This window comes from Diadema setosum, chromosome 9 (assembly GCF_964275005.1).
Source record: "Diadema setosum chromosome 9, eeDiaSeto1, whole genome shotgun sequence".
Lineage (NCBI taxonomy): Eukaryota > Metazoa > Echinodermata > Echinoidea > Diadematoida > Diadematidae > Diadema > Diadema setosum.
Genome location: NC_092693.1, coordinates 19,009,379 through 19,025,107, shown reverse-complemented (window position 1 = coordinate 19,025,107; position 15,729 = coordinate 19,009,379). Strand labels below are relative to the sequence as shown.

Here is a 15,729-nt window from a genome sequence, read left to right as displayed (position 1 = left end):
CCTCGACAGAAGTGATAGAATGTTTTGAGCTGCAATCTTCTAAGAAAACATCTCAGTCCTTCAAAAGGGCCTATCACATTTTTCAAGGGCAAACAGTTTCCGTTTCGTGTCCTCAATTATATCCTGCTAACTTTGGTGATTTGTTATGTAATCCCGCTAAATGATGAACCCGAACCACAGTAGTCAGCAAAGCCATAAAACAAGCACAAAATTCAATGGTACACAGTTTACTAATTAGGTCAGTATTTTTATTTTCTTTCCTTTTTTGTCTTTTGTATGATATATGTGACTGAGGACGGTGAGAGCATACCAGTAGTGAATCATGCCCAGATGATGAGCGCTTCCAGCTAGGCCCGTCTCTGGCACATGGGTGGCATTTCCATCATCGAGTCGTAATAACAACCGGAGTAACCTGTATACCTGTTTTCTTTCACCTCAATTGTTCAAATGGTTCTGCTGCATTTTTCCGCCTCCCTCCTTTGCTTTTATTATCTCTCGATCTCTCTTTATCTATCTATCTCCCTATCTCTCTCGCCCCTCATCCTTTCTCTTCTCCCTCCCTCCTCTTTCTCTTCCTCCAAGTCATCCTCCTTCTCTTCTCTCCCCTGAACCTTTCTCCCCATCTCCATCTCTTCTTCCAATTACTGTCATCATTACAAGAGTCCCAGAAGAAGGCTAGTGTGTCGAGAGGGGCAGGTTGTTCCCAGAATGCAAGTCCCGAATTCCATGAAGGAGATAATCTTACCGTGGAAGAGTCCAACCCATGGCTTATTACAAAGATCATGAGATAGCAGGTGCAGTCTCATTGAAAGAGAGATTTTTGGAAAAAGAAATTACATTTCTTTTTGTTTTGTGTTATTTTTCTTCAGTTGATGTTGATTCCGAGGGAAGCACTTCATGGGTGTCATAACTTATATCTGACAAGGGGCCCCGTCTTATAAAGACTTGTGATTGATTCAAATCAATCACAACTTTACGATTGAATGCAAATCCATGAAAAGTTATGATTGAAATTAAGACGGAGAACTGCAATCAATCAATCAATCACAGGTTGTGATTGATTGCAGCTTTCAAGTGATTTGTGATTGATTGATTTCTATCACAAGTTTTATAAGACAGGGCCAAGATATCTACCAGGTAGAATCCTGTCCTACAGTGATTAAAGTATTTTAAAGGATGGCATAGCTTTGGGTGAGGTGGAGCTTCAGGTTTCCAACTTTTCTGTGAGATAAAGAGAAACCTATTATGAAATATAAAACACCATACAATTCTGAGAGGAATTCAAAATTTACTTGGTGAAACTTTGTTTTGAAATGGCTCAGATATCCAAAAAACAAAGAGGTCATACTAAAAGGTGGGACCCACCTTTTCTTAGGACCACTTTGTGCTAATTTGGTTTTGGATATCAGCCATTTCGAAACTTATTTTTATCAAATAAACTTCAACTTCCTCTAAGAATTGTATGCATTTTAATATTTCATAAAAGTGGTTTCTAATAATCTTGCAGAAAGTTAAAACCTGAATCCCCATCCCACCCAAAACTTTATCATCCCTTTAACTTCATATTTTTATCCCCCATGGTGCTCCCTAATGGAAGCAAGCTCTGTAAAGCGTATCGAGAGTTGTGTGTTTTGGTTAATAGACCATTGAGTTTATGATGCAACCATGGTATCAAATATTATTTGCATTTTGCAAATATTTTGGCAAGAAGACTTTCTTCAGTGTGCGAAACTCCAGAACCCTAAATCTGATTAGACTGAATGTTTCGGGGAAAATGTGTTTATAACAGGAGGTTTTTATAGTCTTGAATCTCCTCCCAGAATGGCTACATGTTTGCATGTTCTTATGGGCATCCATCTCCCTTCATCCAGTCGCCGTGGCGACGAGAGGTCTCCTGCTGGTTTGTCCTGTTCTGGTGGTCACTGTAGGTTGAGGCATCCAGCCAAGCTATACTAATTATGATGAAGTTTTCGCGGCCTAACACCCCCCTAGTCTCGACTCGCAAACCCTGCATGAATGTGGACATTCAGACTGTCGTTATTTCACATCCTAACTGGTTTATGATTTCTGGACTTGATTAGCTACACAGAGGCATATTCTGTAATGAGCATTAATTGCCTTTTAATACTTAATTTCACATTCTGTTGCTCTTAGGGCTAATTTAATCAGTATCTCATAATTATTGTAGTGTGGCCTTCACGTCACGTTGTGATGGAAACTAGGAGTGCATATATATAGAAAGTATTGACACCAAGTCGGGGGAAGGCATTACTTGTGAAATGAGGGATGTAGCAACGAATGCGTTGGGTGGCCCTGGACATCAGTGGAAAATTTTATGCCAGTCCCACATCACAGAAAATCTTTCCTCTACTTGATTTCTTCCCACTCTCTACCCAATGTTGTTTGAAGTAATAGACCTTGTGTGAGAGCATGCTTGTAATGACAAAATCAGATGTGTAAACATTATAATTCATTGCCAAAATATGACATTTAAGGTAGCCAGAGCCCTGGAACCTATTTTTATTTTATTTTATTTTTTTTTAGGAGTCACATGCATACATGTAGCTGGAATTAGCATGCTTCCCCTTGAAGTTATAGGTTATTGAGTATGTATACTCAATGATTTTTATCATGACTATCACTCCAAATACTGAATAATCTGTGTTTAGTTTAATATGTTGATGAATTACAATCTGTCAATCAGTTGCAGTTAAAACAGCTTGATGCAACAATCATTGTTTTGAATAAATATACATGTAGTACTTATATAACGACTGTCATATTAAGGTATCAGAACTGTAATTACTGGCTATCGGGCGGAAGCTCCGTAGTCTACTTTCTAATGCATGTCTAGCCATCAGGAGATCGTGGGTTCAAATTTCACTCAAGTATGTATGCCCATGATTTTTATTGTGGCTTAATATATTACTCAAACTACTGAGTAATCAGTGTGTATAGATTTGTGTTTATGAAGGGCAATTTGTCCATTTAGTTGCAGTGCACATTTTGTGTTCGGCTGGAGAAAGTTATCACACAGCATTTGGGTAAGAAATGAAGCTCTTTGCTGTGATGCAGAATGGAGATGCCTCTAAGTTATTAAGAGGACGGCACAATTCAAAAATTATTTCAATTTTTTATACGCTAAACCTTAGCTTTGTTTGAGTTTAACCATTGAAAATTCTATCTTGACATCGAGTTCCATTATGAGACATAACTTGGATTAAAATCTGAAGTGCAAGTCAGCAAAAATGACTATCTGAGACAGTGCAATGATATTAAAGATATGATGAAAGGCTATTTTTCTTATTGTAAAAGCCATTAAAAGAACATTATTTTATAAAGAATGTAAATCTCTAAATAGTAAGCCTGTGTTTGTGCAAGAATTGATGTGAAAATTTGTTGCAATATTATGTAGGGGTAGGTAAAGTTATGAATGTGGAAATGATGCATGTTTGTATGCAAATAAACTGTAAAACCAGATGTTTTTTTGCATGTACATGAAACTTTCACACAAGTCAAGAGGAGCCAAGATTTGCGAAAGTCAAATGCAGGCAAAAGTTTCCATCTACAACTGTATATAGAGCATTGAATGCCAGTGGCATTTCGTGAAAGTTTCATGCCACAACAAAGGCCATCGGCTCCAGTTCGTGAAAGTTTCATGCCGTGCGTGTTTCTGGTCCAACATACATATTATGCAAGAGGCGGCCGACAGTGGAGTATATTGTCTGGCCTCACTGCAGCACCCCATCTGGTGATAGTTCCAACGGAAGTGGCCGTCACCCATGCCGCATCAAAGGGAACCCTTCCCATGCATATTTCATGCTGGTCTGTGAGCCATGAGATTTGTCACCCACTTCTGCGTGGTGGGATGATTGAAGTATCGGTAGTGACAAGGACTCTGAAGAGGGCACAAACTTCTGCAATTTGGCCATTCTGTGAAGAATGTTACCCAAGTGCTCTTCTTTCTTTCTTTTTTTTTTGGGGGGGGGGCAGAGGGGGAGTGAGGGGGCAAGCACCCTCAAAGTTGACCAAAAGTTGCTTAAAATGGTATGATTTGGAAAGAAACTAGTCTGTCTAATCTTTGTGTACACATTGGCAGTGTGAAGCAACGGTCTTTCAAATTTTGGCCATTATTCCATGCCAAGCTGGATGCACATCGTTTTGGAAGCACCGGAAAAGATATCCTTGAATCACTCGCTTTATCTCTAGGCCCCTGTTACAGAAGGTGTGAGTGTGTGGATCTGATGGTAGGTTGACAACAATGCTTTGGTAAAGACCCAAATTGTGATAGTATAACATCTGCATATGTATGTACATCTGTTGTAAATTGAAACAATAGGCATTTTTTAAAACACACCCATGAAACCATTTGATACCATTTAAGAGGAAAATCTCCAGCCATTCTTGTAGTTGACATCTCTATAAGGAATTTAGCAGAAATTTGCAAAATCAGCCATCATGAGTAGTTTACATCAAATTAGGTCTTTCTAACCGAAGGTAGATTTCTAGATTATGGTATTCTGGACACTATGGCCTGAATTCACGAAGGTGGTACAATTGAAACCATGTTTTAAACCATGGACAATTTGTATGGAGCGCTAAGTGTCATATGGCCTATTTCGTTACGAAATCAGTCATTTCTTTGATGAAATGACCACTTCGTTGATGAAATGTTCATTTCGGATCATTTCGTCGACAAAATGACTGATTTTGTAACGAAATTGGCGCTCCATACATATTGTCCATGGTTTAAACCATGGTTTCAATTGTACCACCTTTGTGAATTCAGGCCAATGTGGAAGTCTGCACACTATGTGGAAGTATGGAAATTAATTAACAATCAACATCGTTCATTTCGTGTTGTAGTATGTTCACTCTGTGAGTGTGATAATGTAGAATAGCAGGGTGGCTCCAAATGGTACAGTTGCCTGCCGAATGTAACACCTGGCAAGGAAGCTACAAAGACTGAATTGACTCTTGAAGGATAAAAGTGAAATTGGGGGGGGGGGGTTAGTGCAGAAAACAGATAAGATTACATTGATACAGTTTAGTGAAAGTTGCAAGGTCTTTAAATATTAAAGGGCTTTATGAGTGTACAGGAAATGAAGCGAACGTGTCAGTATTAGAGGGCTTATATTGTGTTTCATTAATACAGGAATGTCATCAGCGCAGAGTAATGAGAGTATGCACCTTCACAGGCTTGTGAATAGACACAAGGCTATGAATAGTCTTTTCTCCCATTTATTCCTGAATACCCATGGAGGTATAGAAATAAGGCTTCCTTCAACTGAAACAGCAATACCCTAAAACCAGAAACATTTGTTGCATGAAACTTTTGCAAATCACTGAGTGCGCAAACACTTATGTGTGGATTTTTCATGTGCAAATCGTAAAGTTTCATGCACGCGAAAATTTCTGGTTTTACAGGACATTTCATAATGTTTCCATTAATCAAATACCTTCGTGGAATAAGATCTGGGGCCCGTTTCATAAAACTTGTCATCAGTGACAACTGCCACATTTCTATGACAAATTTGCTCTCAGCCAATCAGATGCAAGGATTTCAGTAGCTTGTCACAGCTATGACAACTTGTCACTGATGACAAGTTTTATGAAACAGGCCCCAGATAAGACTCATTTTTATCAAATTGCCCCCCCCCCCCCAAAAAAAAAAAAAAAATAAAAAAAAAATAAAAATAAAATAAAAAATTGTGCATTGTAGACAGTGTACTTATGATCATCAACAGAAAGGACATTTTGTTTTGAAAGAAAAAAGATGCAAAGAATTCTGCAATGCATTTAATGCCCTGAAATTTCATACCCCATTCATCCATGAAGCTGACCACAAGAGTGCTCTTTAAGTGCTTCAACATTTGCCCCTTTGAGTTTGTTCACACAGAGTGTTACTGCCCACCGAGACCATGCACAAAGTGGCGGAGAGTGGCTTAACTGTCATGATAACCCTCACAAGCATGGGGGATTTGAACATATGAACCGCATGCACAGTGTATATATACCACTTACAGAGCGCTCTATAAACATTGGTGACCATTTTTATAGGGTTTAGAGAGCTTTGGAGTGCGACTGAACCTAGCCTCCAGAGAGGCATAAGTTTAGAGGGCTCCAGGAGCTCTCCTTGAGCACTACAAGTGCCATGTATGAATGGGGTATCAGACTAAGTCATCTATAGAATCAAGACTGGTAGTTCTCGGAGCAGATTTTGCCTGCTGTCAGCAGCTGTGTCCCCAACATCTGGTACAATGGAAAGAAACTGAAATTCAATACCTGGTTTACTGAAATACCAAAAAATGTGTGCACACCCCAGCATCTATTATTCAGTAATATTCTACTCCAGTTGTATGTAAAACTTGTGGCTGTCAGAATAGCAGGACTAATGTGTATGTACTGTGTTAATATATAACTTTTAATATATCTTCTTTTGATAGTTCACTTCAATATCTTCATGTAATGTCTGACATCCAGCAATATATGTGTGTTTGTGTATGTTACATGTATAAACATGGATTTGTGTGTGTGTGTGTGTGTGTGTGCATTATGTATAATCATAACAATTATGTCTTTTTCGCATATTGCGGTGATTATAACACATATCTTTTTTATATTCATATTATGTTCCCTAACAGAAAGGCACCCATCATCTCGAGCACTCGATCCCAAGATGGCCACCACCCCGTCCTCCATGGCTGCCATGGCAACCAAGGTTGAACTGAGGCTCTCCTGCAAGAACCTCAAGAACAAAGATGTGGGCTCCAAGTCGGACCCCCTGGCCGTCGTCTTACAACAGGTCGGCCGCGGCCAGTGGGTGGAGGTGAGTTGGTCAACTCCTTGAATGCCGTTTGTCACTTGTCTTCAACTTGTCGCTAAATGAAGTGGGTTAATCTGTTTACTTCAGATGCCTTATAGGACAGTGAGGACTAATGGATTGAAATATATCAAAGTTTCTGCAACAGAACAACAGTTAATGGAAGAGACATGCCAGCTGTGTAAATCCTGAGTTGATTTGTTGTCTGTGTGTTTTGTTTTGTTTTGTTTTGTGTTTTCATATATACTCAGGATCAAGGTTGTCTATACATATTCTTTCTTTATTGGCAAATATATTCAGCTTCAGGGTTGTCTGTACATATTCTGTGTAGCAGCACTTAACATTTTATCTTGTATTTCATCCTGAAAATGTTGGAATATACCATTGAGGCATCTCGATAATCCTTTAAGTGACATCCTGTCCCTGTGATGGCCGTATGAAGATGAAGGTTTGCTGCCAAGAGAGAGTGGATTTGCTTACATTGTATTTCACCATCTGAATACAGGGTGGAATTCTCAACTTCAGAACATTTTATATCCTGGCAGGGAACGATAGAGCTGTTGGATTTTTAACCACTAAACAAATTATTTGCTTGCTTTTTGTCCATTGTAGCTCTGCCGCACAGAACGAGTTAAGAACAATCTGAATCCTGTCTTCACCAAGAGCCTCGTTGTCGACTACTGCTTCGAGGAAGTCCAGAAGCTGCGGTTTTGCGTCTACGACATCGACAATGACACAGCGGATCTGAATGACGATGACTTCCTGGGCGAGACGGAGATGACTCTAGGCCAGGTAGGATTGCAGGTGCACATCACGAGACCGACACCCATGAGTCATACAGCCCACGAGTCATACAGCTCACAAGTCATACAGCCCATGGGTTATACAGCTCACAAGTCGTACAGCCCATGAGTTCAACACTAAACTAACAAGGCCCACGAGACCAACACATTAAGCCCTGTGTTGTATCTGTCAAACTCGTGGGCTGTTTTTACCTAGTGTCGAACTCATGGGCTTTATTTGCCTAGTGTTGAACTCATGGGCTGTATGACTTGTGGGTGTCGGTCTAGTGGGGTGACCCTGAGAATGCATCCTTCATTCCTGCCATTTACAAAGCTGTACCAACTGGTTAAGTTCATTAGATCTGAAAGCAATTTTACAAAACTTGCCAATGTTTGATAGAAACAAGTATTAGAATCTTCTAAGATGTCTTGCCAGGGCAGGAATCTATTATGAATGGCAGCAATTCAAGAGGTTTTTGGAAGATTCTGTGACCAAAACTGAACATATAATCGCTGGGGTGACGAGACCTTGTATCTCTAATTTTGGTGAAAATCACTTTTCTGGATAAATTGTCAGATAATCTGTTAAGTGATGTCCTGTCCAAATCCTAGCTGTCTTTATCCCTATTTAAAAATAAAGCCAACACGGCACATCAAAGGAAAGGTGAGCCCATTTGTTAAAGTGCTTTGGCTGCCATGATTTTTTGCTCTCCTGAACATTTTGTTGGGTGAAAATGATAAGGGCATTAAGGTGCCTCGAACACCATGGCTTTAGTGGCAAGTTAACGCCCTTACTCTCAATCGATGATTTGACATTTTTGAGATAAGAGGTTTATCACCCCAGCAATGATACGTACTGTATATTGCCAAAGAAAAAAAATCAACAAAGCAATTCTTCCTTTTTCTACTAGACTTCATGCAACACAAACAAAGAAGAGTAAAACTCATGATAAGACAATATAGCACCATAAGTGAGAAATGTAGTTTTTGGTTAACTTGATGGGTCAGTCAGATGTTCATTTTGTGGACCAAGAATCAAACAAATAAAAAATGCAATTGGAGCATTGATATCAAGGATTGGATGAGTAGGCAGCACTCCCATTCATCAGGGGTAGATTGGAAGTTATCGCTCTCTCTTTGTTCCCATTTCTCGAGAGCTCCCAGTAATTTTTTTGTTCGGACAGGGATGAAACTCTTCAGGTTTAAAGGCATCATCCATCCTTTCTGTGTGGATTCCTGTATGCCGCGATGTCACTTGATTTTAGATTCCACCTGTTATATTGTTGGTATTGTTATCATCATTTAGATGTGCTAGGAAATGCTCTATGCAATCAATACTAAATACAGGCATGGTATTCTGTAGATTTAAATCTGATATCAGATTTTTTTTTTTCTGAAGTCTGTACACATTTTGCTTTTGCCATATGTCAAAATCACCTGAAAATTTGATTTCCAATTTTTTCAACAAACCTCAATATTATCCCTGTGTATATTACAGTGTTGATATTTTACCTATCTGTTTGATCAAATATGCATGATTATGACATAGGAAAAAGATGTGTCTTCAATGAGTTTCTGACATTGATATAGGGAACTTGAAGACTCCATTCCTTAATGCTTCACTCCATACTTTTTTTTTTATGTGTGTATGATCACCTGTGTTACTCGTGGTTTGTGGGAAACAAGGCAAAAAGGAACTGCGTTTGTATTCTGTGATGACATCCAGTCTGCTCCAAAACCTTTTTGGTTGCTTTTATTTTTGTTGTAAGCCTTGGCACCCTAGCACTGTCACTTTCAATTGGCTTATGAGCTTCTTCAGATGTCAGACCTTTGAGAGGAAGTGTGCAACACTCTTTAATGCCTTTGACCTGTAGCAAGAATCAATGTGGTCTTCAAAGTGTAGGCCTACCTTGGATAGCATGATTTGACAGGCAATTGCGTTGTTAGAAGAAACGTGTTAGCGTAAATAACACAGAGGATGTGGTGAAATATTCCCAAGTGAAATACTCGTGAGTGACCGTGCAAACTGAATATTCTCTGATGGGCTCGGCTGGAAAGCATTGGATCTCCCTTTGAATATTTTATTTATTGTGGTTGCTTTATGGGGCGATGATATAACTTACCGCCCGATATCATAGCCAGGGTTACATCGAGAATTTGTCGCTGTTGGGACAAACACACACATTGCATCAGTAGAGCAGTAAACAGGGATACCCTCTCTTCTTCCTGCAAAGAGGGAGCTAGAAAGTGATGCAAAAACTGCTGCATATGCCGCTATACCCCTCTCCTTTTTCTTTGTTCTCGTGTCGGCGGAAACGTCAGCAACCGAGGCCAGCGGAAGGGACAAGTAGAGGGGACCAGGTGTCACAGCCGATCAGAGTCCCCAAATGAATCGACGCACCGCTGACACGGGGGTGCTTAGCGGGTGCTTGTGAGCCATTAGCTGTCAGAAAGAGACAATTAGGGCTTGTTTCAATGCGAGAAAGAGGCGGTGAGGCAGCATGGAGAATGACGCTCTTGACGTCTCGATGAAGCGATGCCTGCAGCCAGCGAAAAGAGGCTTCACTTTGCTGAAACTTTTTCGGGGGTGAGGATGAACCGCAGTAATGGAGGCTGACACGAAGAGATGACACAGTAAAGATCTGTGCCTCTCCCATCTCCAAGTCTCATTCAGATGTGTCATCGAAAATTTTTAGGCTCTTTTATTTTGTCCTGAAAAAACTCAAAACAATTTTCGTTACTTTTATCTTAATGGGGAGGGATGGGGGGGGGGGGATGAAGGGAGGGAAAATCATGAACTGCATGTGCTGCCCAAGCTTAGTAACCACAGTGTTTTCCAGTGATATCCTTCTGTGAATCATACTTTGTATTCAGTAGAGTAATGATGCACTATTTGAACAAAAACTTTACTTGTGAAACTACGATCATTGATGTATTGATAGCGGTTCTCGAACTTCTCTTTTTCTTGCTCTTGTTCATCTTCTCCTGCCCCTTTAAAACTTCTTCTGTGAAATGCTAGGTACCACGGCATTGCATTATTTGTATGTTATACGTGTTTCAAAGTGTTACATTTCTGCAACTATAAGCCAAAAAGCTCTGAGAAGGTCATATGAGTGAGTGCAGTCACATATTTTGTCAAATCACAAATCAAACAGTGAGCTGTCAGTCCATCCTCAGTACCTCACAAAGATTTAGGAATGTTGGATACACACGCAGGCAAGAGAGTTGTTTCAAATTGTATGTACATGTAGGAGCACCAACAGGACACAGTTGAGAAATAAAGAATAGTGGTGAAAGAAAAAAAAAAAAAAAAGAATGACGAAATGGAGACACAGTACAAAGTCCTTCATGTCTGAGGTTTCAATATTTCATTTGTAATAGAACCAAATACAGGTGTCAGAGATTTGGAAAAGTTTATAAGACTAAAAAATGTTAAGCACATGTTTTATGAAGATCAATGTCAGAAAGTGGCTCACAGGGGATCTGGATGCCGAGTATGTAAAACTTGACATTCTGGTTTCGATTGTTGTTACTGTACCGTATGTCAAAAAAACAAAAAAACAAAACAAAAAACAAATTACAATGGGACCCTCCGAAATGATAACTTTAAAAATAGTGAATCAATCCAAATACAATTTCAAGGTATGAAACCATAACTTATTACCTACATCTTGCAGAAAAACCCATCTGATTTGCTTCAGTGGTCAAAGAGAAATGAGGATTTTTGTAGAGCATGTCAGGAATCCCTTCCCTCCAAGTTCTGTCCATTATGTTCGCACATTAATATGCAGTTCCAAGAGCATCCAAGTGCTAAACTTGGAAGAATCACATCCACGACATGCTTCACAATGACTCACATTTCTCTATGACCGCTTAACCAAATTGAATGGGGTTTTCTGCAAAATATAGGTAAGATGTTATATTTCTAGATCTTGAAATAGCATTCAGACAATTTAATCATATTGGAAGTCATCAATGTAAAAATCCGATTGTAATTTTTTTGGGACATACTGTAGATCAGAATCTACCCCAAACATGTGGATTTAGTTAATGCAGAAATACTAGAGGGACACATCTGCAGTAAAGTTTTGAGGAAAATTGGACAGTCCCTTCAAATTTCTAAAGTTTTGGTTGAGTCTATCTGTGCCATCATCACTGGATATGAAGGCTGCAGCAATCTGTGATGTCACAGTAGAGAAATTTTACAAAGAAAATACATAGAGGATTCCGTAAAATGCCATTCTTTTAATGACAAGTGCATGCTACTGACATATGCAAAGGGTAATATTATTCACCCTGCCTTTTGAAGGAGGTATGCCATGAGCTCTTTCATTATGCTAGAAAAATTTGATACATGTGAAATTCCCATTCTCTTATTTGGTGATTATGGCAAAAAACAACAACAAAACAACAACTTCTGAACAGAACAGCAGATTTTCCTCAAAGTGCATGAATGTGGTACCGGTATACTAATATTTCAGCATTCACAGAGAACACACACATATTAAGTGTAATTTCCCCTAATGGATAATTCCAATAGAGGGATAGAGGCTTCATGCATTTAGTGATCTATATACAATGTAAGGACAATTTGCATTAGATTGTAAAATCTACTTGTATGTAATTCTGACTTTTATTGATCAACATATAATGCATAATTTGTTTTTTGTGTGAGAGAGTGAAAAAGAGACAGATTATAAAAAACAACCAAACAAACACGATATAATGTGGATGCATACATGCACATCTTAGGACAGACTTTCTGTAAACACAGCAGGATGTTGAGTGGAGATAATGAATGTTTGCAGCCTCTCCCTCACTCCCTGTAGGGATCTTGGGATGATTTCATTAACGGTTCCTCCAGACATGTGCTGGCATCGTTTGAGACTCCATCAGGGGGGCCTTTCTCACCAATGACTGGTCGTCTGTTGTCGTGATCTTCTGGAGACGTATTTGGAATCTCATGACATAGTTTCTAGATTATGTTAGGCGATGTAAACAGCTCTCAGGCACTCCTGTGTTTTGACTCGTTCAAAATTTTTTGTTTTTTTGTTTTGTTTTGTTTTGTTTTGTTTTGTTTTGAGCCACCAACTAATTGTCTGGCATGGATTTGAGTAAGGATTTTTATCCTCTTACAATTTTGAACACTTTAAATAACCATATCAATGGCCGATTAGGATAATTGTTACTGTCTCTTTAATGTAATCAGTCTCACAAGAAAGTAAACATAAAATATATTATTCCTTTGCTAAGTTCCATGTCATGTCAAATTTGTCCACGTACTGCTCCAAAATGGAGATTGTGACTGTCTGACTTTAAGGACATTTGGTAGTTTAGGATCCTCAATCAGGCTTGACAAAGATAATTTCTCCGCTCTTCACTAGGTGTGGAGCAAATTGTGAATGTGAGCAAGCAAGCGATGCGAAAATGCCAAGATATTGAAAGGATTGATTAATCGCAAAAGCGTAGATGACAGACGGAATTGGACGGCTTTGCGGTTGTCTCATTGGAACCGACGGCTGATGAATTGAAATGTATGTGATAGGGCATTTATGATTATTTGAATGGGAAAGACACAGTTGTCTCTGACATATATTGTAAACATCCTGAATCAGAATGGGTTCAGTATTGCTGTTTTGTTTTGTTTTGTTTTGTTTTTGAAGCATCAAAGAAGACAAACATAAAAGTCATATTTATGATGGCATGCAAAAATGTTTTCAAACTGCGAGTGATGATGAACTTACTCTTGTTTATGTACTGTTCAGACAAATTCCTCTTTTGTTGTTTGTCTTGAAGTAGAATTGGAAGCTTCAGTACTTTTAATAGATTATCCTTCAGTTTCATTTTGCAGAATAATGATGTGCTTTCACTTTGATTCATTTCAGTTTTGGATATCTAGGTAACATGTATACATGACTATAATCAAAGCAAAGGTTCACAATAGTTACTTTTCAAATAGTCTTTTGAGGGAAATGTCTACATTATGTGCAATGTTGTCCATGCTCATTTAAAGTTTACATCTATTTGATACGTTCCCAAGAGCACATTGTCTCACTCTGATAGTATTGGACATTTTTCTTTGTTTAGGAAAGCCTTCTTGAATTTGTAATAACCATTTTGCAGTGCAGATGCAACTGTATCACTTCAGTAAACATCTAGCATGTACACGTATCTTTTTTTTTTTTTTTCATTGAAAGGCTTTTAATCAATATAGTATGATTTGAAGTTAAGTTCTCTGTGGAAGTTTTTTCTTATTCAAATTAAATTACTAGATTAGAAAGGTCACTTACATATTTACTCAATAGAATGAATCAATCTCAGTTCAGACTAGAAAAGCACTCAGAGAGCGCAGATCTCTGCCAAGCAGCTCATTTCCACCCATACACACATGCTGAAAATCGCCCAATTTCCCAATATAGGAACCTTTCGTTTATGTCACCAGCTTCCAGCTACGCAGTGCCTCGCCCAGGCAGAGCACGCGCTGAAAGCACATATATGCAAACCTCAAATATGTGCAGCTTGAACTTCCAAGTTCAATGACCCATCTTCTAAAAAATAAAAAATCCTTCAGAAATCCATGAAAATTCCCAGATCACTAACAAAATTTAATCATCTGTTCCTTGTGTCATTATCATCTTTTCCTGCAAGTTTCATCCAAATCCGTTCACAACTTTTTGAACTATTTTGCAAACAAACAGACAAACTAACACCGATGAAAACATAACCTCCTTCCTTGGTGGAGGTAATTAGTATCTGTTTCATTTTACTGCACATGTGTTTATTCAGTGGTCAGTGATGCAAAGAACGAAAACAAGAAAAAGCAGGAGAATATTCAAATACCCATTTTTGTACAGTATTGCCAAGGTTTCATGTGTCTTTTTGATTAGTCATCGCCAACGCATAATGATTCCCTTGAAGAGCCAAGCGGTAAGAAGCGCGACAAATTCATCACCATGGAGCCTCGCCTTCAGGCGTACACGTTCGTCCAGGCCCCCTCGTGCTCCCAAGTAGGACGGTCTGGAACAGGTGGTTTTTGAACTTCTGGTCAAGATCTGCTCGGCCGATTTGTAGATGCCACCACCGATGGGGTGGTTTCCTCATCACAACACCCCGCCGTTTGACACACTCATCCATCCATATCACTTTCCCCCTCCCCTCTTCCTCTTCAGTATCTCTCACCTCACAAACCTCTTTTAAGGCATGCCCAATTTCATTTGAGATGGGGCTTCAGGTTTCCAACGTTTTTTTTTTGATGATGATTTTTCAGATAATGAGAAACCTCTTATGGAATATGGAAGAGCTTATAATTCTATAAGAGGAATTCAAAGTTTATTTGATGAAAATTGGTTTGAAATGACTGAGATATCCAAAACAAAGCAATCCTAATAAAAGGTGGGACCCACCTTTTATTAAGATTGCTTTCCCATCTTTGTTTTACTTTGTTTTTGGATATCTCGACCATTTCAAAACCAATTTTCATCAAATAAACTTTGAAGTCCTCTTGGAATTGTAAGCTCTTTAACATTTCATAAAGTGGTTTCTAAGTATCTCACAAAAAGTTCACGCTGAATCCTCACCTCAACAAATATTGTGCCATCCCTTTGATATCACGGTTTGACAAATAATGCTAATGTTTGGAGAACCCCCCCCCCCTAAAAAAAAAAAAAAAAGGGGGGAAAAAAGTATATCTCTTTTTCCAAATGTCACAAAATTTTGCATGGGTGAAAAATGTCTCTAAAACATAATGCATGAAATCTTACGGTAATACACCAAAGAGCTTTGCCAAAAAGTTATGAACAATTAAACCCCATGTCACTCAAGCATACATGCTTCCCTTTTGTACCCAAGTTACGGTTTGAATTTTTGAGGAGTCTGAATAAATTCGCTGGAAATCTGTAGTACAATGTATTGTTAATCCCTCCATCATAAAGAGAGTTTCCAGTTTAACATTCTGAGGAAAGGTCTAAATTACATACCTCTATAATATGCCGGCTTATGAAAGGAATCTGATTTTCAGGGTTGCAAATGGGACACATGAATTTTATTATAAAAAAAGACACTGGTTAACACTGAATTGGTTCTCTTTATGAAATTTTCAAAATGAGCATAGAAAAGCAAAATTCC

General features: G+C 38.8%; 1 protein-coding gene across 1 annotated transcript in view; it reads left to right on the top strand.

Annotated features, from left to right (window-relative positions):
- Positions 1–15,729, top strand: part of LOC140233001 (copine-3-like) — a 142,902-nt gene that overhangs the window by 60,081 nt on the left and 67,092 nt on the right. Inside the window, exons 2-3 of the mRNA XM_072313108.1 lie at positions 6,645–6,829; positions 7,436–7,615. Of these exons, the coding sequence (XP_072169209.1) occupies positions 6,680–6,829; positions 7,436–7,615 (330 nt within the window). The 5' untranslated portion in view covers positions 6,645–6,679. The remainder of the gene's footprint in view (positions 1–6,644; positions 6,830–7,435; positions 7,616–15,729) is intronic.